At 41.9% G+C, this 26,883-nt stretch overlaps 1 protein-coding gene and 1 long non-coding RNA gene across 3 annotated transcripts in view; one reads left to right on the plus strand and one right to left on the minus strand.

Moving 5' to 3' along the window:
• Positions 1–871: 871 nt before the first annotated feature.
• On the minus strand, positions 872–13,442 carry LOC144697567 (uncharacterized). The gene is made up of 2 exons (XR_013580394.1): positions 12,825–13,442; positions 872–1,262 (listed from the first exon to the last, which is right to left on the minus strand). It is a non-coding gene; the product is annotated as an uncharacterized LOC144697567 (long non-coding RNA).
• A 424-nt stretch (positions 13,443–13,866) lies between these two features.
• The window catches only part of LOC144697550 (sodium/potassium/calcium exchanger 2-like), a 302,291-nt gene continuing 289,274 nt past the window's right edge, over positions 13,867–26,883 (plus strand). For both annotated transcript variants that reach the window (XM_078569600.1, XM_078569608.1), the window contains exon 1: positions 13,867–14,875. In XM_078569600.1, coding sequence (XP_078425726.1) covers positions 13,934–14,875 — 942 coding nt within the window. In that variant the 5' untranslated portion in view covers positions 13,867–13,933. The remainder of the gene's footprint in view (positions 14,876–26,883) is intronic.

Genomic DNA, 26,883 nt, shown 5'->3' on the forward strand with positions numbered 1-26,883 from the left:
TGAATATTGGGAAGACAGAAGCAATTATTTTTGGTCCCTGACCCAAACTCCATTTCCTAACTATCACCTCCAGTCCTCTCCCTAGCAACAGTCTGAGATTGAGTCAGTCTGTTCGCAACCTTGCCCCAAGATGAACTTCCAAACTCAAATTCTTGTCATCATTACCACCACCTTTTTCCACCTCAACACCACCCGACTTTGTTCCTGTCTCAGCTCATCTGCTGCTGAAACTCTTGTTCATGCCGTCATTACTTCTAGAGTTGACTATTCCAATGCACTCCTGGCTGTTCTCTCACTTTCTACCCTCTGTAACCTTAAAGTCACCTAAAACTCCACTGTCTTAACTCGTACCAAGACCCGTTCCCCTATCACCCCTGAGCTTGCTGACCTACATTGGCTCCCGATCGAGCAACGTCAGTGATTTTAAAATTCTCATCCTTGTTTTCAAATCCCTCCATGGCCTTGCCTCTCTCCATCCCTGTAATTTCCTCCAGCCCCACAACCCTCTGAGAAATTTGTGCTCCTCTAATTCTGACCTCTTGTGCATCCCTGATTTTAATCATTCCATCATTTGTGACTGTACCTTCAGCTGCCTAGACCCCAAGCTCTGGATTACCCTCCCTAAACCTCTCTGTCTCTCCACCTTGCTTTCCGCCGTTAAGACTCTCCTTAAAACCTACTTCTTCAATTAGGCTTTTGGTCAACTGACTTAATATCTCTTTATATGACTTAGTATCATACTGTTTTACATTGCTGCTGTGAAGTCCCTTAGGATGGTTTATTACATTAAATGCACTGTATAAATATAAATCGTTGTTGTGAGGAGTTCTACAGTTTTGACACCATGGGAAATAATGAGTTAGACTGGGAGAGTGTATGATGAGCCTTTATTTCAACGCAGAGAGGACAACACAATCCATATTTTTTTTGATGGAAAAGTCTGTATAATAAAATTTAACATTATGCGATAACTTGTGAACGGAAATATTGGGATCTGATAGAAATGTAACTTACAAAATCTAGGGTAATTAGTCACTTTAAGGTGCAGGGTTCTAAACTGTCATTAAAACAACTTCTTGATGCTGTTCTATATGATAATTGTTAATATATTCCGACTGGACAATTTTCTGGTTATTAACTGTAGAATAGCACTTGACAAATATGCAGTAATTGTTTTATAATCAGTGATCCTCAAGTGTGGATGTCATCACATACCAGCTTCCTGGAACATCCTTGCATCATTGTCTACTTCAATACTGCATCTGATGGAAAAAAGGGAGTAAATTAAATGAGGCTTTCCATGTGAATTTTACAGATATACTTGAGACCTGTTTTTATGACTAATAATATCATTTAAGCATTCAACTTGAAATCACGGTACTATCAGTGAATCATTCACGGTGTTCATTACTGTTAATTTACTATTAATGATAATGCAAAAATACTTCTCCACACTTGCAAATTCGTCTCAACTGAATGTTTGTATCAACTGAAACAGACATGTAGCATCTGAATATCTGTTTATCTTGTGTTAGTCATTAGAATTTACATTTCCACCACACCCTCTGCACCCTGTCCCATTATCCACAGGCTCCCTAGAGCTCACTGCTCTTGGTTCTTGGACTTCACTCTCAACGTTCCCACTCCTCTGACATATACCCGATTTGCTATTGCACACAGCTAATACCCAAAACCACTATCCAGCCCCACTGAGCTTCTGGGTCAACTTCTGCCAGCTCCTCATCGACTCTCGTCACCACCTCAACCCTCTCATTCCACTTTTGGCAGCATTTCTACTGATAATTAAACCCCTCACTCTGGATACACTCCCTTTCTGCAGTGTCTGCAAACTTGGACAATGATCCACGGATGTTCTAAGCTGACTCCAAGCTTTCTACAAGTGAACTTCATTCCAGCACAGGACTTCTTACTCTCTCATATTGAAATGCCCTTCTCTCTGAATATAACATCTCCTAATTTCTATTATGCCTATGTAACCTGAATTCCCGTGTGTTCAAATATCGAACCATAGAGTGGTTACAGCACAGAAGGAAGCCATTTTGCCCATCATGTGCATGCAAGAGCAACTCAGCTAGTGCCATTCACCTGCCTTTTCCCCATTACCCTCCATATTTTTTCTTTTTAAGTAAGAATCTAATTCCTTTTTAAAAGCCATGATTGAATCTGCCTCCATCATACACTCTCAGATCCTAGCCAGTCTCTGCATAAAAAAGTTTTCCCTCATGTCGCCTTTGGTTCTTTTGGCTATTACTTTAAATTGTTGTCCTCTGGTTCTTGACCTTCTGCCAATGGGAACCGTTTCTCTCTATTCTGTCCAGGTGCCTCATGGTTTTGACAACTTCTAGCAAATCTCCTCTCAACCTTCTCAAACGAGAACAGCCCGAGCTTCTCAAATCTACCTATATAACTGAAAACCCTCATCCCTGAACCCATTCTTGTAAATCTGCATAATCTCTGAAGCCTTCACATCCTTCCTCAAGCACGGTGCCCTGAATTGGACACAAGATTGCAGCTGAGGCTGAACCTGTGTTTTACACAGGTCTTTTGTACACTATACCTCAATTTATGGATCCCATATGCCTTTTTTAATCACTTTCTCAACTTTCCTTCACCTTCAGTGTTGTATGTGGGTCTGTTCTTGCACATCCGTTAGAATTGTACTTACTACTGCCTCTCTTTGTTCTTCTTACCAAAATGTATCACTTCAATCTTCTCTGCATTAAATTTCATCTACCACATGTCTGCCCATTCCACTAACCTATATCATCTTGAGGTCTATTACTATCCTCCTCACAGTTCACAATGCTTCCAGGTTTTGTGTTATCTGCAAATTTTGAAGTTCCTCTGCAAACATCTCCAGTCTAACCACAAACCCACATCTCTCTCTCTCTATTTTGTCTCCTGTAACTTCATGCTCTCTGAGCTCAGCTTGTCCAGGGTAACACCTCCTACTCTCTCGACTCTATTCCTACTAAACTACTGAATACTCAACTTTGTTTATTGGCCCCCATGTGAGATAAAATTGTAAATGGTTCCCTCTACTCATACATTACCCACCTCCACTTTTGAAAGCACCCTAGTCACCCCTTCCACAACCACCTTTGTTTGCTCGGTCTTTGCAAACTATAGTCCTACCCACAAACTGTTTTTCCTCTCAGGTCCTTGAAGCTGCCAAATCTGTGCCCTTTTCCCCCACAACTCTCCAGCTGATTCCCTCCAGTCAGGTCTTCGCCCTTACCACAGCACCAAAATGGCCCTAAGCCAAGTCACACGTGACATCCTCTGTGACTGTGACAATGGGTAGGATTATTAGCCCCTAATGAGGGCAAGCATAGAGGTGGGCAGGTGTGTAAGTTCATGCCACCTCCCATGCTAGTTTGTCAACTCCATCCTACCTTCAGGCCATTCAGTGTACAATTCTAAAACAAAGTAACTTAGGAATGAGTGAGGAGCATTTCTTTATGAGGCTGAGGCAACGCCAGGAGACTGTGATGAAGCTGTTCCATATGCTGAATGAAGCCCTACAATCTAGGTTCAATATGGCACTCAAAGTGGCAATGAAAGTCACCATGGCCATCAATATCTGTGCCTCAGGATCGTTTCACATAAACATTGATGATGCACGCACTGTCAGTCAGTTTGCTGTATACAAATACACCAGAGGTAAAGGATGTCTTGTTCTGCTTGCCCAACATTTTAATTCTTTGAATGGACCAACAGCATCAGCACAATAAATTCCTATAGATTTGCTGATTTCCATGCATCCACTGACCTCATGCATGGTATAATTTGGTTCCCAGTGCCCAATATGATTTTCTACATGAATGGCAATAGATACTACTCCATCAATTTGCAGCTGGAATGTGGCCACAAGTACACAATTACACAGTTAAATGCCAGGAAAATTAGTTAGCTTTAAGGATAATTCTCAGTGAAATGATCATTTGAAATAAAAGGAAGACCAAGATTATTCACTACAGACATGGTTGATGGCATTTTTGTACCAACCACAGACAGAAGCAGAACGCACCTTATCTAGAAGGATGATCACTGAACCATTTGATTGGAACCTGAAGCCGAACATAAGATATTTGGAGAGGAAAGTCAGGGATATGAGGGGTTGTCAAAGTACAAACCTTGCCGTATTTCAAGAGTAAACGTTGCCCACTGCATAACATTGCTCTGCAAAGACACCCTTTCCCTTGAAGAAGAGCAAAGGCCAAAGTTGTGTCAGAGCAGGGAGCTGAATGATGACAAAGAAACAGCTAAGAAACCACTAGCACAACAAGAATAGTATTATATCAGTAATCATTCATGGGATGTGGGCGTCACTGGCAAGGTCAACATTTATTGCCGATCCTTAATTGCCCTTGAGAAGGCAATAGTGAGTCACCTTCTTGAATTGCTGCAGTGTATGTGGTAAAGGTACACTCACAGTGCTGTTAGGAAGGGAGTTCCAGGAATTAGACCCAGTGACAATGAAGGAACAGCGATATATTTCAAGACTAGGTGACGTATGACTTGGAGGGAAGCTTGCAGGTGATGATATTTCCATGTGCCTGTCCTTCTGGTGGTAGAAGGTGTGGGTTTGGGAGAAGTCTTGGTGAACTGCTGCAGTGCATCTTGTATATGGTACACACTGCAGTCATAGTATGTCAGTGGTGGAGGGAGTGAATGTTTAAGCTAGTGAATGAGGTGCCAATTAAACAGGCTGTTTTATCCTAGATGGTGTCAAACTTGAGTCCTGTTGGAGCTGCACTCATCCAATCAAGTGGAGAGCATTCCATCACATTCCACCCTTGTGCCTTGTAGATGCTGGACAAGTTTTAGGGGGGTGATCAGGAAGTGAATCACGACTGCAGAATTCTCAGCCTCTGATCTGCTCCACAATAGTTATGCGACTGGTCTGATTAAGTTTCTGGTCAATGGTATCCCCCAGGATGTTGATGGTGGAAGATTTGACGATAGCAATGCTGACATGAATGGTGCAAATTTTACTTGCCACTTATCAGCTCAAGCCTGAATGTTACCCAGGTCTTGCTGCATTCATGCAAAGACTGCTTCATTATTTGAGTAATTGTGAATAGAGCTGAACACTATGCAATCATTAACAAATGGCCGCTTCTGACCTTATGATGTAGAGAAGGCCATTTGTGAAACAGCTGAAGATACCTGGGCTGGAAACTATGCTTTGAACGCCTGCAGTAATATCCTGGTACTGAGATGACTGGCCACCAACAAACAACAATCTATGCTAGGTATGGTTCCAGCCTGTGGAGAGATTTCCCCCCAGTTCCCATTGACTACAATTTTACTGGGGCCCCCTGATGCCACTCAGACAAATGCTACTTTGATACAAGGGCAGTCTCTCAACGCATCTCTAGGGTTCAGCTCTTTTGCACAGGTTTGAACTGAACATCGGCGAGCAGGTTATTGTTGAGTAAATGTCATTTCTTAGCACTGTTGACAACAATTTTTATTGAGAGTAGGCTGATGGGGCAGTGATTGGCTGGAGTGAATTTGTCCTGCTTTTTGTGAACAGGACATACCTGAGTAACTTTCCACTTTGTCGGATGGATGTTTTGTAGCTCTATCGGAACAGCTTGGCTAAAGGCTTTGCTAGGTCTAACACACAAATCTTCAGCGCTACAGGCAGGATGTTCTGGGGCCCAAAGCCTTTACTGTTTCCAATGTGCTCAGCCATTCCTTGAGTACATTGAATCAGCTGAAAATTAGTTTCTGTGATGCTGGGGACCTCAGAACATGGCTGAGATGGACCATCCACTTGTCACTTATGGTGGAAGATGGTTGCAAATGCTTCAACCTTGTCATTTGAACTGACGTGCTGTGCTCTGTCATCATTGAGGATGGGGTTGTTGATGGACCCTCCTCCTCCCATTAGTTGTTTAATTGTCCACCATCACTCAATCATTTTGGGTTCAAGTCCCACAAATGAGCACAAAAATCTACCTTGTTACCTCAGTGTAGTACTGAGGAAATGCTGCACTAATGAAAGTGCCGTCTTACGGATGAAACGTTAAAACGAGGCCTTGTCTGCCCTCTCTGTTGGACGGAAAAGATCCTGTTGCACCATTTTGAAGGCTGTTGTCTCTGGTGCCCTAAGCCAATATTTACCCTTCAATCAACATCACAAAAACAGATTACCTAGTCACTACCACTTTGCTGTTTGTGGGAGCTTGCTATGTGCAAATTGGCTGCTGCATTTCCTTCACTGCAACAGTGACTAAACGTCAAAAAGTACTTCATTGGCTGCAAAGTGCTTTGGGTCAGTTGTTGATCATGAAAGGCATAAGACAAACGTAAGTCCTTTATGACTGGGTGAGGCAGGGCTGCAGAGCTTTGATCTGATTGCTAAGTTGTGGTATATTTAGCTCTTGTCTATAGTTTGCCAATTGTCATGTATGTAGACTTGTGTTTTAGTTTTACCAGGTTGGCACTTCATTTTTAGGTAGACCTGATGTTACACTTGCTATGCTCTTCTCCACTAAAAGCAGGAGAGTTATCCCTAGTCCCTAGAGTTATCTCATTGACCTAGTCAATGTTAATTCCTCAATGAATATCATAAAAGAAAACAGGTTATCTGGTCATTATCACATTGCAGTTTGTGGGAGCTTTCTGTGCACAGATTGTTTTGTCTCATTTTCTATATTACAACAGCAACTATATTTCAAAATAGCTAATTGGCTGTAAAGCACTTTGGGGTTTCCCCAAAGTGAAAGGAAATATTTAAATGTGCACCTTCTTTTGCTCGTAATTAAACCAGGGTTGGTGCTCAGACTTGATAGTAATGATGGAATAAGGGGAATGCAGGGTCATGAGGTTCCAGCATAAAAGTGCTAGCATAAAATTCTGTTGATGCCCCATAGTGCCTCATGGATGCCCAGCTTTGAGCTGCCATTTAGCATGGTGAGAGTGCATCCCAACATGTTGGAGGATGTCTTCAGTGTGAAGATAGGATGTCATTTCTATAAAGTCTGTGTGGTGGCCAGAAGCATTTGTCACAGGTCGATTTGTAAGGATGAGATCAAGTAGATGTTTCTTTTGTGGTAGCTCTCTCACCACCTGCTGCTGGCCCAGTCTGGCAGCAATGTCCTTCACAACTCATCCAGCTTGATCAGTGGTTCTGAGCCACTCTAATTGATGGACATTGAAGTTCTATCCCTCCACCTCATTGCTTTTTCCAAGTTGTTTCATCAGCTAAGGCAGGGGTTGGGGGGGGGGGGCGCAATAGATCGTCATCAGCTGGATGTTTCCTTGACCATGTTTGACCTTGGCTTGACTTGGACCCCATGAGATCCCATGTTGAGAACTCCCAGGCAACTGCACCCTGACTGTGCCGCCTCCTCTGCTGGGTCTGTCCTGCTGGTAGGACAGAACATACCAAAGAATCGCAAGAAAGAGTCTTGGACAATGATTGTAAGGTATGGTTCTGTGAATATGACTATATCAGGCTGGTGCTAGACTAGTCTGTGGCACAGCTCTCTCAATTTTGGCATAGATCCCCAGATCTGAAGCAGACTTTGCAAGATCAATTGCGTTGGGTATGCCTTTGTGGTATCCAAATCTGGTGCCTATGTCGATGCCAGGTGGTCTATCCCAGTTTATTCTTATTATGCTTTTTTTAAAACAGTGGTTTGGTATAACTGGGTGGCTTATTGGTCCATTTCAGGAGGCAGTTAAGAGTCAACCACATTGTAATGGGTTTGGAGTGACATATAGACCAGACTGGGTATGGATGGAAAATTCATTTTCCTAGAGGACATTAGTGAACCGGTAGTTTCATGGTTACCTTTACTGATACAAGCATTTTATTTCAAATTTATAACATTAATTGAATTTAAATTCCCCAGATGCCCTGGTGAAATTAGGACTTGCCTCCAGCTCATTAGTCCAGGCTTCTGAATTACCAGTCCAGTAATCACAATGCTATTGTATTCACTGTTGGGGGTTTATGTTGGCCCTTTATAAGCCCATTATTCTTATCCCACATTCTTCTCCATCGTTATGCCCTATTATCTGTTCCCACATTTTTCTGTGGTTTGTTTCTCCTGAGCACTGAAATATAAATACTTTATGCAATACAGTCCATGCAGTATTTTTAGTCTTACCATTTTGTTGCCAATATAAGTTGACAGTTTGATTTTCAGCACTGCTTTGCTCTCTGGGACATGTGGCTTACTATTGCTTCTCTGCGATTCCTAATGGAAAACAGCAGGTGCAATGGCTGGCTGCATGGTTTCTCTGCCAGCGTTCTTAAATTGAGGGTGGAGTGTGGCCTCCCTGTGTCAAGGATCTAGAAGCTCTGCAGGCAAGTCAGTCAAGCCCATTACCGTCTGCCTGCCTGCCTGGTCCTAATGGTTTCTGGCACACCTAATGTGACTTTATCAGAGGCAATGATAATCACATAGTGGTGTCATCATGAGAACCAAGTGGCCTATTCTTCAATACTATTTGCGTCTCCTGACTTGAAGACACACCCTCAACACGTTCATTGATTTGTTTGAGAGCAGAGCATTGAGCACTTGAGATTTATGAATTTCCACCAAAGGAACAATCCTACTCAGACAGCAATCTCCACTTGTAGACAGGCTGTACAGCAGGACCAGTAACCAGGCTGGATCTCCACATGGCAGGTGTATGGACTGTACCAATTTATTTTCCTCGGCTGTAAATCATCTGCGTGTCCTCTTCTAACTTATCAAGATCCCCTGGAGTGTGATGCCTGGCTGATCCTCTATTTCTACAAAAAAAAGAGAGCTCAATTCCGCAGACTGCAGAATCACTATTATTGCATGGTATTCTCAGTGACATTGCCCAAGTGTGCACCTGGATGACTGTTCCTCAGCAGGATAATGTTGCCTGACATAAACATTAGGTATTAGCTGTCATCCAGGGTAAAGCCTCCAGCTTTGCTGGCCTTCATTTTTTCCACGCTTTCCTGCAAATGATTTCCAATATGATCCTGTCGAATAGGCCTAGAAATCCATACTTCTTGGGTCCATTTCAAGTGCAAGAGCCTTAATGTCAGTTGAAGATCACTTTGTCCTGCAAGTAGAACAAAATGATGCATTGAAACTGCATGAAAGCAGTGAGATTGTTCAGGATCAGCATACTTTCTCTGGCATTATGGATGTTTTTAGTGAAATTGTATCATCCTTTGAAGTATCTACTACTTAAACTGGCTTTTGGAATTCTTGTTGAACACACAAATTGCAACAGCCGAGCATAATAACTTACTCAGTCACTTCACAATTGCATTTTTCTATACATTCTCAATCATGCAAGTTAGTAATTCTGCAAATTACCTTATAGAAAGCATTGCATTGGTTAATTTCCTCATATAGCTTTCATAGGGAAGCAGTTCAGGATGAGAAGAGACACCATATATACAAGACATAATGTAAGAGATTGATAGGAAGACTTCCTGGCACATCCCCTTATGCAGGTGCATTTCATAAATGTTTATTTATGTGTAGTCCAACTCAGTTAATAATATTCTTGTCTTTGAGTCAAAGAATTATAGAGTCAAGCCCTTGCCAGGAATTTGATCTTACAATCCAATATTACACAGCTGCCAGGCAAAGGGTGCAACAGTGTTGCAGAATCCATTTTTAAATGAGAAATGAAACTAAGACAGTGTTGACCTGTTTTACTTTATTGAGTGGATATTACCCAGGAGCAATAAACAAAAAAAAGGAACTCTTGCTGTGTATTAGCTAATACTCCTTCCTGAATCAGCAGTGTCAAAAATAGCTTAACTAATTATTATGTCATTGTCAGATTTTGTGTTGGAAAGATGACTGATATCCACATTAGCTGTCAGTGCAATATAATCAAATGTATATGAAGTGATTAGGGATGTTTCTGAGAGATGATAAGGTGCTATATAAATGCATATCTTTCTTTTATATTTTGCTCATGCCTTAGTGTATTCCTTGAGTTTCATAACATCTTCCATCTTCCTGACATTAGTTCAGGCCTATTGTGTTGTAACGAGCACTGACTAATTCAGCGATTTCTTCATATCAACTGAACCAGGCATTCCTTGCAGGTCTCCTTATGTCCCATAGAGGGTACCCCACTATTTCCTCACTCCTACTATTGAAGGAGTAGCCTGATCTGATCTGATCAAATATCCTGGCATTTAGTGTGGGCTGCATTCAGCAAAAGTCATTGAAATAAAAATAGAAGATAAAATCTAAATATAAATAAATACCAATATAGTTTATTTACTGCTCTTGATTCCTGGCACCTCACGGCTTGAATTATTGCATTGACATTTGTGCCAAATGCCAGAGTTGAGCCCTGCCTTGGATAAAAACATGAGGACCACTTGTCACTACAGAGATTTGTGCTGCAACCACTAATTCTTGAAGTGAATTCCATTACCTCACAACTCTGCAGAAAGCTTTTGCTCTTGATCATTGTTCTAAATCTCTTACATTTTATCTTGTATATATTTGGCCCCACAACCACTGGAAAAGGCTACTTCTGTTTACACCATCCTTCATAATTTTAAATGTTTCTATCACATTACACTGGAATGCATGTTTTGAATATGAGCAGGATTAGTCCTAACAGAAAGGGCACAAGGTCAGAATGGCCTGGCTCTGACTCATGCTGATTAGGGATGCACATGCCTTGTTCTATTTCCTACATTCCTAAACTGTTCTACACAACTGGCTACCTTAGCGGTTATTACATGCATGTCACAATCTCAAAGCACTCTCTTTGTAAGCAGAAATGGATCCTCCACAGTGATAGCGGGGAGCTTCATTAGGAGAGAGGAATCCTTTCTTCCCAATGGGAATCTGCACACTTTATTCTATAACCTATACTGTTCAAATAAAGTATCCCCTTTCCGTTTTTCACTTGCCAACCAATCAGCACTCTGTTCACATGCAGTATAAATTGTTGTTTTCCTGTTATATTAGTATTCTTGCCAAGTGCCCTGGGTGCAAGATGGAAATATGAAAGTAATACTTTATCTTTGCTAGCATGCAGTTTAAAAGTGCGCCAAGTTCTGTGGCACCCCTGATTACACCAATCCATATGTAAAAAGCAGCTCCTGTAGTATTTGTTGTTTGGTTTATCTAAAGCCCTGGCATTCTCAACAGCTTACAGCCAGTACATTTGACAGACGTAGAACTTCATCCCTTCTCATCCACGAACAGAAATGTTTTGCAATGTATAATTTGGTGGACAGTCCCTCCCTTTCAAACGCGCGAAATACCTAACAAACTGCTAACAGCGATAAAAAAAAATACAAAGCTCCGGATCAAGCTACTGCGGAGCTGTGGAAATGCACGTATAACATTGGCCCCCATTGTGGTGCATCCCATGACTATCTCATCCCGCATTCAAAACGAACAATTATCTATTATTAAAACAAGCTGACTTGCAATTCATCTAATCAGCAGCATTTCTGTCGCTGCAGAACGGCTAATCGCAGTTAATGCAGTATAGTCAGCAAATATAGCAGTTTCATCGTGTTGAATCTTGCCTGCATACTGTTTAGCAGTCTGTAAACACCGTGGGAATGCGCAAAACGCACCATAAATGATGGTACGCAAGTACACCAGATGTGAACTTTTACAAACACGCTCTTTGCTCACATTACACCTTCCAAATGATTTCCTTTTAACAAAATGCTCGAGCATGATTTTGTAACATACAGGATTATGCCAAGATGCACTGGTGGACCAAGTGATAGTATTCGGTTTGACCGAGATGCATTTTCCAGATGCTGTCACTATTTGACGCAATACACGCCGAGCTTCTCTATCCCAGTGATATTTTCTGTTTAAAGGTTCCCTTTAGTGAGCCTATTATGGTCACAGGTGAACCTTGCCGTGAATACAGGTCACTCCCAGTGAATTCCAATTCCACAAGTGTACCCTCCCCACCACGAATTAGCACTTTTAAACATCATTTCTCTAATGTGCATCCTGTATTCAAATGTGCCGCGTTGGTAACCATGGCTACTGCACTTCGGCAAAAGATTAACCCGAGGACCGTGTGGATAGATTTCTTGGTTTGTCCGATGCTTTCTTTAGCCTCAGATCAACAAAGGAAAAGCTAAAATGATGTCGATTATTTTAGAGTGTGTTCACGTGGTACACCAGCGTCTGATGGTAAGATTATGGCGCTCTGCCTCTCTGGTCTCCTGAGGATGAGATTTGCTGGGGAAGGAGGATGAGGCTGACTGATAATGTGCGCGTGTGTGTGTGTGAATGCTGCCCTGCAGTCAGTCTCCCGGAGCTCTTCCTGATGGCCGGACAGCAGCAGTTCACTCAGAAGAGGAGAGAGGACAGGACTGCACACTTGAAGCCCGCCTGCTACTACTGAACACCACGGTAAGATTTAGTCTAAGTGTAGGAGATTAAAGTATCTAGAAATGCACAGACTAGCGTGTAAATATAAACGGAATACTTGCTTTAGCGATGTTTATCCCCCTTCGACCATTTTTTATGCAAGAGAATCAAATCGACAAGGTTTACCACAGATTTCACTCCCGGTTCTCCCTCCAGTAAAGTACAGATCGGAGAACTGTGGAACATTTGTGAATGTTAATATACACATTAGGAGTCAGGTGAGCTTCGCTATTGATATGAACCTCTGAGCAAGTCAAAGCAAGATTTATTGGGGTTTTTTTTTGAATGTACTGACTACCGCAGAAAACATCAGTATGTGACCGACACCATTCACCAAAAGCTCGTAAACATTACAGTGAAATAATGTTGCATGAAAGACATGCGGTTGGCTGTATCAGTGTCATTTACCTGCTCCCTGGAGTAGAAAAAGCATTTCAGTTGCATCCAGTTACTCTTCAGGACTCGGTTCTGCTCTGACACCAAACTGTTTCTTGAATAATCGGCTCACAGGGAATCAGTGCAGCATTTCTGATGTTCACAGTTTGATTTGATCCTCCTGTGCGCTTCTGATCTTCCCGTCAAAGGCAGAAAAGGGCAAGCGGCTTTCCTTCTCATGTGATCTAATTTAAGACTATAATCAGTTCGCCCCTGATGGTTAGGAGCAAATTTGAACTGAAGACAAGACAAAACAATACTGTAACAGTCAGCGTGCCGTGTCGACTTATTATTTTCTGCCCGTGATTACTCAATGACATTGCCGCTGAAATTGTTCTATTTGCAGTGAAGGGTTGTAAGTGTTTTTTTTTGGTCTCGGAGTTGACGCGGTTTCTGCTGCTGCTGCTTTCCCTGAAGAGAGAATGAGCGCGACTCGCAGGCTGCAGCTTCTCTTGCCCATGTGGACGCTCTTAAATCTCTGGTCTTAGACAATAAGAGTTAACCGATCTATAAAGGCCATTGCAGGTGGATCCTGATCTCGCCCAGCCTCCTCTCATACTGTACCCACCAGCAGGGGTCACTGGACTGTGATTAAAGGCCAGAACCTTGGCTGTTCTTTCTCCCCTCCTCTTTCCCCTCCCTTTCTGTTTGTATGGCTTAGCACTGCAGGGGAGGCTGACTTTACCCAGAGCACTAGCCAGTCAGACTGCAGTCGTCTGTGGCTCCTGGTAATGTAGAATAGAGACTACCTTTCGCCTATTGTTGCAGTTAATTTTTGCATTGTGTTTAACACAATTGTATGTGTGTGTGTTTAAAACTAGCTGCTTTAGCTTAATTAAAGCTTAACGATTATAAACTGGTGTTAAATAACCTCTTTACATTCAGTATTGCCTTGTTTCCGCAGGATATTGAAGCTCACATCAGCTCCACCAGCAGAAGGTTCATTTTAAAGTTGGCTTTCAGACTATCTTCTTCTCAACGTCATGAAGACGAATAGTGCATGAAGAATAAATTACTATCAGTCAAGTTTTTTAAAAAGAGAGAAAATAACCCATCACATTAAGTGAAGAAAAAGGCCAGCCATGGATTCGAAGACTTTGAACCGTGAAGTTGTGGAGCCGGCTGTTTGTTGTACGGGACAGCAACTTTCTACCGCGGGACAAGCTTTCAGAAGGCACAAGCAGCAGATCATGAGGAAGCTGAGACTACCGCGAATTGTGGGCTTTTCCCTTGGTTTACTGGCTCTCTGCGCGTTTTCCCTCTTATTCAGTGCCTTCGCCTGCACGTCAGCCAACCGAGAAACCCCACAGGTTAAACGCAGAACTCTGCTGGGTTTCGAGGAGAAGCAGAAATTTTCCAAGCTTCAAAATTATACCCCCAAACCCAACCTTACTTTAAAGTACGAAGTGCGGGCAGCCACAACCTCTGTCAATAATGAAACGTCTGGAGACTATCCTCCCGATATCTTCACACTGGCGGAAAGAAGAAAAGGAGCTATCCTCTTCCACATCTTAGGCATGATTTACATGTTCATAGCCTTAGCCATAGTGTGTGATGAATTTTTTGTACCCTCACTGACAGTTATCATTGATAAGCTGCAGATATCCGATGATGTGGCAGGGGCAACTTTTATGGCTGCTGGTGGGTCAGCGCCAGAACTCTTCACTTCTTTAATAGGAGTTTTTATATCTCACAGCAATGTTGGGATTGGGACCATAGTGGGCTCTGCGGTCTTCAACATCCTGTTTGTAATTGGGATGTGTGCTATATTCTCCAAAGAAATCCTGCGCCTCACCTGGTGGCCACTGTTCAGAGATGTGTCCTTTTATATTGTTGACCTGATTTTGCTTATACTTTTCTTCCGGAGTAATAGCATCGTTTGGTGGGAGAGTGTAATTTTGTTGTCAGCTTATGGATGCTATGTGATCTTCATGAAGTTCAACGTTGTGCTAGAACGATGGGTGAAAAAGAAATTAAACAGGAACAAAGTGGTGGAAGCAACAGCAACAGACAGTGATGAAAAGGTACATGCAGTTTACTATCTAAATTAATTAGAACACCGTTAAGGAATTACCCTCCCCAATGCCAGTGGGTCTTGTGTGCTGGCTGTACCTAATGAAATAAATTTTGAGGAAGGCAAGACTGGACTTTCAGAATTAAAAGATTCTCTAATGAAGAGTAAGTGTTGCACTGAGAATGAATCTGTGTTGTCGGGGATATAACTTATGTAATGTCCAGTGTTTTCAGATTTTTTACATGTGAAGCACAGTTTTCATGTCAACTGGGGCTTTTGATTAAATCCTTAGTTCTGTGGATGATATTGTTATCTATAATGAGATAAATTCTGTATTGAGCCTATGCTCTACAACAAAAATCTGTCCAGCTTTAAATTCAATGCTTGGATTTAGGCACATTGATTTGTATCAGTAATAGGAGCATGACTAAAATTAACGCAAAAGCATTGTCAAATTATCAGGCCATGGGACTAGCTGTAATTTTAACCAGTTATTGTTTGTACTCGGTGCCCAAAAATTGAGGTGAGTTCTGAATTATTGGCTACAATTCTTAGCAAGTTATATATAAAAAAAACCATCATTACAATTTAACCAAATGGTCTATTTGTTTAGAATTGATGCTTGAGACGTCAAAGCTACTTTTAAAAAAAAAACTGAATAATGGAAACGGGATGTTCCTACATGGTACTCATTGACCTGTCAGAGAACACAACATTGGCCAGTATGAAAAATATCAGAAAAAGTCCCCTGGTATGGTAGAGAGCAATCCCTTTCCAACAAAAGCTAAGGATAAGGCACATTGTTAGAGCAGAAAAGATCTATTGTACTGTATCTGAAGAGAGGGTGCTTAATCCTAACTTTGGTTTGCCAAAATGTTCTAATTTCCAGCACTGAAATAAACTGGAATTACACGCTGAAAGTAAGTTATTATCAATCAAGTGGTTTTTTTTGAACAAGGAAGCTGTACTTTCCAGTTTCCATTTCTTCTTTCATTTTTAAAATACAGACTAATTTCTTGTAGTTGTGCTTTTATCAAGATTCATCTGTACATGTTAATCTTTTTATTGCAAAATCTCCATGGACTGAGATCTGGTCAGATTAGTACAAAGAATTTTGCTGCCGAAACCAACAGTCTGAAATGCACAGGGCACATGATGTCAATGCTTCCGTTGGATTTTTTTAACCAAAATTTTATTTTTACCATATTTTTGGCAAGGATAATGTCTCTGCCCTCTTCTGATCCCTATGCTTCTCAGACTTTGACTCTTAGCTTTTGAGATGCAGGAGATTCCCTGCATTTTTCTATCCCTCTTCGAACAAAAGTACTTGTTCCCTGCTTGCTAGCTTGCCATGACAATATGGTTGAGATTGATAACCTGAGGAATTGTGGTAGACAACCCACATATTGTCACAAAACATCAGAGCTTCGAAATATCATTGAAGCTTCCACACTTATCCAATTCACTAATTCCTGTTATAATAAAAGGTCTTGTTGCACTGTTGTTTGCTAATGAAGGAACTCTGTGCTAACTGAAGCCAAACAGTTAAGTGCCCACACAATGTAATAATGTTTTTCAATATGGCCCTTGCCCACCTCCTGAGTTTGACTCTTTGCACTGTTATCAGTAATTCCCACAGTGATGCAGTCAACATTAGGAACTCTGAGGATGGTACAGGCTAGATGATCAGGTTAAAAGCTTTGAACATCATTATTTGCAGTGAGAGTTTGGAGACAACTGCACCTCTGAATCTGTGCAGAAACATAATACGGCATGAGTGAGGTGACATTATTTAATGCATGTTACTATATTGGTTAGATGCTGATGCAGCATTAAGTATTCAGCTGAGATAGGCTGACTTTTGTGGAGGTTGAAGCATGAGCCTTAGCTTTGATATCAGTGAGAACTATATAGGTGGGCAAGGTCAGCGGCAAAGACTAAATCAGTTGGGGGAATGGATTTGGAAATTAATAGCTTTCCCAAGGGTAATGAACTGATGTGTGAGGCACTGTTGGCTGTGTTGATATATTTAGAGGGCTTCCTGTTGACTGCTCAAAACATCCATGATCTAATTTGACTGGGTCAACTGTTTTTATTTGTATTTTTAGAAATCCAAGGACTCAAATTTGTGCAATATTTGAGAGTTTATTATCGACTAACTTTTATGTCTAATAGCTCAGGTTGTGCTGAACTATGAAAATGTTCCCCTGGGGGAATTGCAGATCTGCCTTGTAATTTAGTAACATCATCTGTTCAGAAGGGATTCTGGTTATTGTTGGTTCTACAGTGATTAATGCCCTGAAGAAAACACAAAACGGCTAGCACGGCTCTCAAGGTTACTAGTTAGAACTTAGTAACTGAACAAAATTTAAATTAGTACTGCTATCATTCTACATTTAGATTTTCGAATTCTCTATACTTTGTTCATAATTTTCTTTTTCATTTTCAAATTGCTATTTTTTTCAACAAGCCTTGCACTTCCATTGTCAGAGGTGTCATTAATGGCTGAACATCTCTCTTGGCAATTAGTTGTAATACACTGATGGCCTATGGGTTAACTCATTATTAGCACTAAAATTGCAAATGGCTGGATCATCATTTTGGGCATGCAGGATGATAAAGTATAGATAAACTTGCTGTTAACTGTACATTGCAAGGTGGGGGCACACGGTGACCTTCAGTTCACGCTAAACTACAAGAATGAAGGAGTGCTTTATCAATGTCATCACTATCTTGAAATTTAATACTGTCTGACGTACTTTTTCTATGTGCACAATTAGGGACTGCTTACTGTTTTTCCTGGCAGGAGGAGCAATGAGCAACAGGCTTGCATTACCAAATCGAATTATGTTGTATAAACAGAAAATTCTGGAAACACTTAGCAAGTCAGCACCTGTGAAGAGAGAAAGAGTTAACCTATTAGATCAATAACCTTTCATCAGAGTTCTAATGTCTCGGGCCAACGACTTTTCATTAACTTTCCTCCTCTCTCCACAGAAGCTGCCTGACCTGCTGAGTGTTTACAGAATTTTCTGTTTTCAATTCAGACTTCCAGCACTTGGAGTATTTTATTACAAATATTGTCAAACCATTTGAGCATCAGGATTTATTATATTTGCCATGTGCGGCAGGGAGCTCAGCATCAGGAAGAGAAAGAGCAGCTCTTATCAAGGATCATGCCTGAAGCATAATCCTGTCTCTATTATCTCAGTTACTGACTGAGCCACTGTGCATGGCCAACATTGTTTTTTTTAATTTTGGATTCCAATCCCTTCTTAGCCTTTGGCTTTAAATATCTGATACTAAGGACAAAGACCAAGAATTATCACAGTTATGTCGCTGTTGCTTTTTTTTTGGTTGTGGGGTGTGATTTTTGTAAGTTTTTAGGCATCTGTCAGTGGCTTCTATAAAGAGAGATATTCCCCATCACTCAAGACCTCCGATTTTTTTTTTAACATCAGGCATTCGCTTATCGGTCAAAAAAGATGATCAATTTATAATAAATTTAAATAATTCAACATTGCTAGTTAGTGTCTTTGCTCCATTAATTTTGGGCAGAAATAGCTGTTCTTGCTCATTTAGTTTGCACCTCATTAAATTGTACTAAATATAATAAAAGGACTGCATTGAGGCATATTTCATTCCACTATTTCACATTTTCAGTAAGAATTATCCATTAAAACCTTAAATGACTGTTCATGAGATTTTCCCCATTAAAGACTGACCATTCCATTGAATTTGTGCCTACGGTCCACCAGTTGTAATAAATTCCCAGGTTTGAAAATTTAGCTAGTAAATATAAAAAGAAAGGAAAGAAATTAGTTTTAGTAAAGAGGTAGTACTTAAAGTTAACTGGGTTGAAGGATGATTAAATCCCCTGGACCAGGTGAGCTTCATCTTGGAGTCCTGAAGGAGGTGGCTAGAGAGATAGTGGATGCATTAGTGGTTATCTTTCAAAATTCTATAGATTCTGGAAAGGTTCCTGTGGACTGGAAAGTAGCAAACGTAACCCCACTATTTAAGAAGGGAGGGAGAATGAAGAATTGCAGACCTGTTAGTTTGACATCAGTAGGGGAAAATGTTAGAATCTATTATAAAGGATGTGATAACTGGGCATTTAGTAAAGAATGGTAAAATTGGGCAGAGTCAACATGGACTTATGAAAGGGAAATCATGTTTGACAAACCTTTTGAAGTTTTTCGAGGACATTCACTTGTAGCATTGATAATGGAGAACCAGTGGATATGGCGTATTTGGATTATCAGAAGGCTTTTGAGATGGAAGATGAGTAAATAAAATTAGAGCGTATGGGATTTGGGGAAATATATTAGTATGGAGTGAGAATTCGTTAACAGACAGAAAGCAGAGAATAGGAATAAACAGATCATTCTCAGGATGGTGAGCTGTTACTAGTGGGGCAGCACAAGATCTGCATTAGGTCCACAGCTGTTCACAATCTATATAAATGATTTGGATGTGGGGACCAATTGTAATATTTACAAATTTGCTGATGACACTAAACTGGGTGGGAATGTAAATTGAGGAGGATGCAAGGAGGCTGCAAGAGGAGTTGGGCAGGCTAAGTGAATGGGCTTGAACATAGAATATAATGTGAATAAGTGTGAAGTTATTAATTTTGGTAGAAAAAACAGGGAGGCAGAGTATTTTTTAAATGGTGAGAGGTTGGGAAGTGCGGGTGTCCAAAGGGTCATGAGTGTCCTTGTTCATGAACTACTAAAAGTTAGCATGCAGATGCAGCAAGTAATTAGGAATGTTAATGGCATATTGGCTTTCATTGCAAGAGGATTTGAGTACAGGAGTAAAGATGTCTTGCTGCAATTATACAGAGCCTTGGTGAGGCCTCACCTGGAGCATTGTGTACAGTTTTGGTCCCCTTATCTAAGGAGGGATATTCTTGCCATAGCAGAAGTACAACGGAGGTTCACCGGATTAATCCCTGGGATGGCAGGATGGTGAGGAAAAATGTTTTCGCCCAGAGGTCGGTTGGAGTCTGGAATGAACATTGAGAGGGTGGTGGCAGCAGGTTTAATCAAAGTATTCAAAAGCCAATCAAATTGCTATCTGAAAAGAGAGAATGTGCAAGGTTACGGGGGTAAGGCAGGGGAGTGGGACTAGGTAGAATGCTCTTTCAGAGAGCCAGTGCAGACTCGATGGGCTGAATGGCTGGTCCTGCACTGTGAAGATTCTGTGGATTGTCTTATGAGGAGAGATTGGGTCTGTGTTCCCAGTTTCAAAGAATGAGGGGTGACCTCATTGAACCTTGCAAAATTCTTACAGGGCATGACAGGATAGATATAGATATTTCTCCTGACTGGTGAGTCTAAAACCAGGGGACATAATCTCAGGATAAGGGGCAGGCCATTTAAGACTGAGATGAGGAGGAATTTCTTCACTCAGAGGGTGGCGAACCTTTGGAATTCTTTACCCCATTGAGCTGTGGAAGCTCAATCATTGAGCATGTTCAAAGCAGAAATCAATAAACTGGAGGCTAATTATGGCAAGGGATCTGAAAATATTTTGGGAAGGTGGTGTTGAGCTAGATGATCAGCCATGTTCTAATGGTGGAGCAGGCTTGATGGGCTGAATGGCCTACTCCTGTTCCTAAGTTCCTAAACATACAGAGGTGGAGACTCTAAAGCTGAAGTCTAACCCCCAGTTGTGTGTTGCTAGTCCATCAGCATGTTCAATAGTATTTGCTGTGATATCCTAATGAGCACTTAGAAATACAAAGCTAGTTAATTGGTTTTCACTGTCGGCTGTCTCTGGAAGGATATGTTCTGTTTCTGTGTTCTATCTAGTGAGCTAGGCGTGCGATTTTGGAAGGAGGAGTGGTCTAGTTTATTTAACAGAAACTGTACACATTGAACAGTTATCCACATCCCCACCACACTTTCCTTGTGACGCTGGCTAAGACTGAAGACTGCTGCCACAGCTGTTCTCTTAACAAGCACCCGATGTATGAAATCCAGCAGTGATCATTTGTGGCTTGGCTGCAGGTGACTACAAGGATGGCACTTGCTCCATTGTCCACTACAGTGATGATAGAGAACCATTGCAGCTGTCAGAATACACTGTAGCAAGATGCTCATGGTGGAGTCAAAGAAGTTTGCAAATGCCTTTTGCTTCTGCATTAATACCTGTATGAAAACAGAACTGGTCGGATATTAGTACTTGCATGTACTATCATAACCTTGTCAGATCTTTGTGTCCATCCCTATCACCTTTTACTTCATGTGCTTTATTTCTTAACTGAAAGCTTGAGGTGTGTAGGTGGGATTGAGCCACCACTTCCTTATGTCAAAACCAACAGGAAAAGAACATTTGAAGAGGATATTTTATAATATATCCCTGAATATTGATTTCCAAGGCAAATGGAATTCTGCAATGTTTAGTAAATCATACAGCAAACTAATAGTTAATGGGCTCGCTGGCATTGCCAATATAAAGGATCGTAGGAAATGCTTGCTGGATGGCAACATGACTATACCAAACTCACTCCTGCCAAATCCTCTACCGATTTGTAAGTATTGTCTTCTTAAAAAGTGATGAGTTGCATTAATATTGGTGGCCCACTTCCAGTCCTCTTCTTTCCCCATGGTCTGTCATACAAATAGAGCACGCTCTTGAGGATGTTAGCAAATGGTAGAGTAGTCAAAGCAACATGTGCCCCCACACGCCCACTCCCAATCAAGCCCTGAAGATGTCACTTGTATGGTGGCAGTTTTCAGAGAATGAGTCTTTATTACCAGTGATCTGTTGAGCACTGAATGTGGAGCCATTCTGTGGAATGCAGGTCTGCTGCAAAAGGGAAAGGTATGCAGTAAATGGCTGTTACATTGGGGACACAACTCATATGAAGGAACAGTTGAAATGTACGCAGAAGCTCCCAAGGAAATTATTGAATGATATATTCCCGTGAGTATGAGGAGCAGCTTAAATTGGAAAATTGTTCCTGGACAGCCCGCTGCTACCACCGGTGTGCAGAGCTCAAATTGTACCAGGGCTACTATGTTTTTTATTTTTAAAAAATTGTCATAGAAATGGTAATCCCAGAGTATTTAATAAATCTATTTTCACAACCAGTACACATCTATGAAAGAACAATGGCAAAATTAAAGATGACACAGGAACAGCTCTTCAAATTACTTTCTCTTATCTGGACTCTCCTAGCCACCTTCATCTGCCATACACTGCTCTGCAGCTGAAAGGGGGAACAACTTTGCAAGTGTATGATGCACTCTTGAATACCTTAACTGAACCTGTCTCCTCCACACTTCCAGGCTGTGCATTCCAGACCCGAACCACTTGCTGTGTGAAAAAGGTTTTTCTCACATCACGTTTGTTTCCTTTGCTTTCCTAAATTGTGCTGGCCAGAAATATACACACTACTCCAGCTGAGGTCTAACTAGTGTCCTTTACAAGTTCAGCATAACCTCCTTGCTCTTGTACTCTATGCCTCTATTAATAAAGCCTAGGATACTGTATGCTTTATTAACTGCTCTCGCCACCTGCCCTGCTACCTTTAATGACTTGTGCACATATACACCCAGGTCCCTCTGCTCCTGCACACCCTTTTGAGTTGTACTTATTTTATATTGTCTCTCCATGTTCTTCCTACCAAATTGAATCACCTTACACGTCTTTGCATTGATGTTCATCTGCCACCCATCTGCCCACTCCATCAACTTGTCTATGTCCTTTTGAAGTCCTACACTGTCCTCTCAGTTTACAATGTATCATCCGCAAACTTTGAAATTGTCCCCTGTGCGCCAAGTTCTAGATCATTAATATATATCAGGAAAAGAAGGGTCCCAATACTGACCCCTGGGGAGCTCCACTACAAACCTTCCTCCAACCTGAAAAATATTAATTAACCATTACTCACTGTTTCTTATTACTCAGCCAATTTTGTATCCATGCTGCTACTGTCTCTTTTATTCCATGAGCTATAACTTTTTAGTACAACTCCTATTTTCATGGTTTTGACTCTGCCTCTGTGCCAATGATGTAACTACATGGAATATTTATTATCTCCCCTCCATTAGGTATAATATTGAATTTTGGCTTAACCATGGCTATCATAATTGGGACAAGAATCTCCTCCAAGTGGGGTTCATTGGTATACAGGGCAGGTGGAGTTGGAGCCCACCTCTTTGTATAGGCCTAATTGATTCAGAAGGGATTCCTTTTTAATTACATCTTGTCACATTCACTGTTAAACACAAAATGTGAATTTAGGAGAAATCAGAGGCACCCACCCCTCAGGACACGTTTTTCACTTCAAATTATATGATTGATGTTTCAATCTTAAAAATAACTAGTGTTAACCCACTAGTGCTTTGAAAAATAAACAATAAGACTATTGGCGTGTGTTTTTTGTGAGCTGTTACTGTGGCAACTCGTATTACTGCGATAGCTCTTGATATACAATTGGATCTTTTTATGGTGCTGTTCATGGTTGTTCACTTCAATGTAAAATAAATTGGGCAGAGTATACAGTGGGCAGCTAAACAATTATCATTCATTTTACTGTAACAGCAAAAGTTAAAATCAGCTCTTGGTTGTTGCAACTGGGTAAATCCTTGGTACAATTGAGGTGTTGGCGTAGTGGTATTATCACTAGACTAGTAATCCAGAGACCCAGGGTAATGCTTTGGGGACCAGGGAGGGAGGGAGTGCCCTGAGAGTTCGTAACATCAACTCCAGATCCCATGAAGTCTCATGGCACCAGATCAAACATGGGCAAGGAACACTCCTGCTGATTACCACTTACAATTTTCCCCCACCCCACCTGATGAATCAATACTCCTCTATGTTGAACACCATTTTGGAGGAAGCGCTGAGAGGATGGCACGGAATGTACTCCCGACGGGGTACTTCAATGGCCATCACCAAGAGTGGCTCGGTAGCACCACTACAGAGCAAGCTGGCCGAGCCCTAAAGGACATAGCTGCTAGACTGGGTCTGTAGCAGTGACTGAGGGAACTAATGAGAGAAAAGTATGCTTGACTTCCTCACCAACCTGCCTGCCGCAGCTGCTTCTGTCCATGACAGTATCGGTAGGAGTGACCACTGCACAGTCCATGTGGAGATGAAGTCCCACCTTCACGTTGAGGATACCCTCCATCATGTTGTGTGCCACTATCACTGTGCTAAATGGGATTGATTTCGAAATGATCTCTCAACTCGAGACAGAACAACCATGAGGTGCTGTGGGCCATCAGCAGCAGAACTGTACTCAACGACAATCTGTAACCTCGTTGCCTGGCATTTACCCCACTCTACCATTACCATTAAGCCAGAGGATCCATCCTGGTTCAATGAAGAGTGCAGGAGGGCATGCCAGGAGCAGCACCAGGCACAGCTAAAAATGAGGTGTCAACTTGGTGAAGCTATAACACAACTACTTGCGTGCCAAACAGCATAAGCAGCAAGTGATAGACATAGCTAAGCGATTCCACAACCTACAGATCAGACCTAAACTCTACAGTCCTGCTATATCCAGTCGTGAATGGTAGTGGACAATTAAACAACTCACTGGAGGAGGAGGCTCCACAAATATCCCCATCCTGAATGACGGGGGAGCCCAGCACATCAGTGCAAAAGATAAGGCTGAAGCATTCGCAATAATCTTCAGTCAGAAGTGCCAAATGGATGATCCATCTCAGTCTCCTCTGGAGGTCCCCTGCATCACAGATGCCAGTCATCAGCCAGTTCGATTCACTCCACGTGATATCAAGAAATGGCTGAAGGCACTGGATACTGCAAAGGCTGTGGGCCCTGACAATATTCCGGCAATAGTACTGAAGACTTGTGCTCCAAAACTTGCCGAGGCCCTAGCTAAGCTGTTCCAGTACAGCTACAACACTGGCATCCACCCGGCTATGTGGAAAATTGCCCAAATGTCCTGTGTACACAAAGCAGGACAAATCCAACCCGGCCAATTACTACCCCATCAGTTTACTCTCAACCATCAGCAAAGTGATGGAAGGGGTCATCAACAGTGCTATCAAGCGGCACTTGCTTAGCAATAGCTTGCTCACTGATGCTCAGTTTGGGTTCTGCCAGGGCCATCCAGCTCCTGACCTCATTACAGCCTTGTTTCAAACGTGGACAAAAGAGCTGAACTCCCAAGGTGAGGTAAGAGTGACTGCCCTTGACATCAAGGCTGCATTTGACCAAGTGTGGCATCAAGGAGTCCTAGCAAAGCTGTAGCCAATGGGAATCGGGGAAAACTCTCTTGGAGTCATACCGAGCGCAAAGGAAGAAGGTTGTGGTTGTTGGATGTCAATCTTCTCGGTTTCAGGACATCACTGCAGGAGTTTCTCAGGTTAGTATCCTCGGCCCAACCATCTTCAGCTGCTTCATCAATGACCTTCCATCATAAGGCCAGAAGTGGGGATGTTCGCTGATGATTTCAAAGTGTTCAGTATTCGAGTCTCCTCAGATACCGAAGCAGTCCATGCCCAACTGCTGCATGATCTGGACAATATCCAGGCTTGGGCTGACAAGTAACATTCGCACCACACAGGTGCTAGACAATCACCATGTCCAACAAGAGAAAATCTAACCATTGCCCCTTGATGTTCAATGGCATTGCCATCGCTGAATCCCCCATTATCACCATCCTGGGGATTACCATTGACCAGAAATTGAACTGGACTAGCCATATAAACACTGGCTACAAGAGCAGGTCAGAGGCTAGGAATCCTGTGGCGAGTAACTCACCCCCTGACTCCCCAAAGCCTGTCCACCATCTACAAGGCACAAGTCAGCAATGTGATGGAATATTCACCACTTGCCTGGATGAGCGCAGCTCCAACCACACTCGAAGCTTGACATCCTGGACAAAGCAGCCCACTTGATTGGCACCCCACCACAAACATTCACTCCTTCCACCACCGATGCACAGTGTACCATCTACAAGATGGACTTCCAGGAGGACCAAGCCTCCATAGACAGCACCTTCCAAACCCACAACCACTACTATCTAGGAGGAGAAGGGCAGCAGATAGATGGGAACACCACCACCTGGAAGTTTCCCTCCAAGCCACTCACCATGCTGACTTGGAAATAAATTGATGTTCGTTCATTGTCGCTGGGTCGAAATCCAGGAACTCCCTCCCTAACAGCATTGTGGGTGTACCTACAACACCCAGACTGCAGCAGGTTAGGCAGCTCACCACCACCTTCTCAAGGGCAATGAGGGATGGGCACTAAGTGCTGGCCTAGGCAGTGACGCCCACGTCCCACCAATGAATAATATATAAGAAACAATTAGCTACTTGACTCCCAAATCAGAAGGATATGTTCTGGGCATGTCAAACAGATCACTGAACTCGTACATTTAAGGAGTTTGTTTTTTGTTTGAGGCATTACAATAACGTAATACAATACCATATGGTGCATTCCTATGTGCCAATTAGTGTAGAGGCATGCCAGTGAAAATGTACCTGTTCTATCAGTAAGTGGAGCAGTAAAGTTGCTGCAAGATGGCATTTGATTTTATGTTAATATTTTATTTCAGCTTTAATCCTCATCTGGTCAGGCAGCGAATAGGTGCAAGTAGGACTCGCATCCACAACATGCCCTGTTCTCCTAGTGCACAAATTCAGAACATGATCTTCCTTTTAACAGTTGTGTGGTCAGTCATTTGAACACTGGGGGCTGCCTTCCAATGTCTGTTCTTTCTAATCATGTTACATGCTATTTATATGAGGCTTTACTGTTACTGTAAATAATTAAAGTCTCTCATCCAATTAACAGATCTATATTTGTACTTTTTCCCATTTATCAAGAAAAGCTAAGGGAGCGCTTCAAATATGTTGCAAGTTTCATAGCAATTACAACTGTGGAGGTACATAAATATTTTACCTATTTATAATGTGTACATTTCTGAAACAGGAGAAGGATGTGATCTGATCATTGTATTTAATACTTAGGATTAAGTGGGATTTAAAACTATTTACAGTTTCAGAGATACCATTGGTGATTGAC

Source organism: Cetorhinus maximus, chromosome 2, assembly GCF_964194155.1.
Source record: "Cetorhinus maximus chromosome 2, sCetMax3.hap1.1, whole genome shotgun sequence".
Taxonomy (NCBI): domain Eukaryota; kingdom Metazoa; phylum Chordata; class Chondrichthyes; order Lamniformes; family Cetorhinidae; genus Cetorhinus; species Cetorhinus maximus.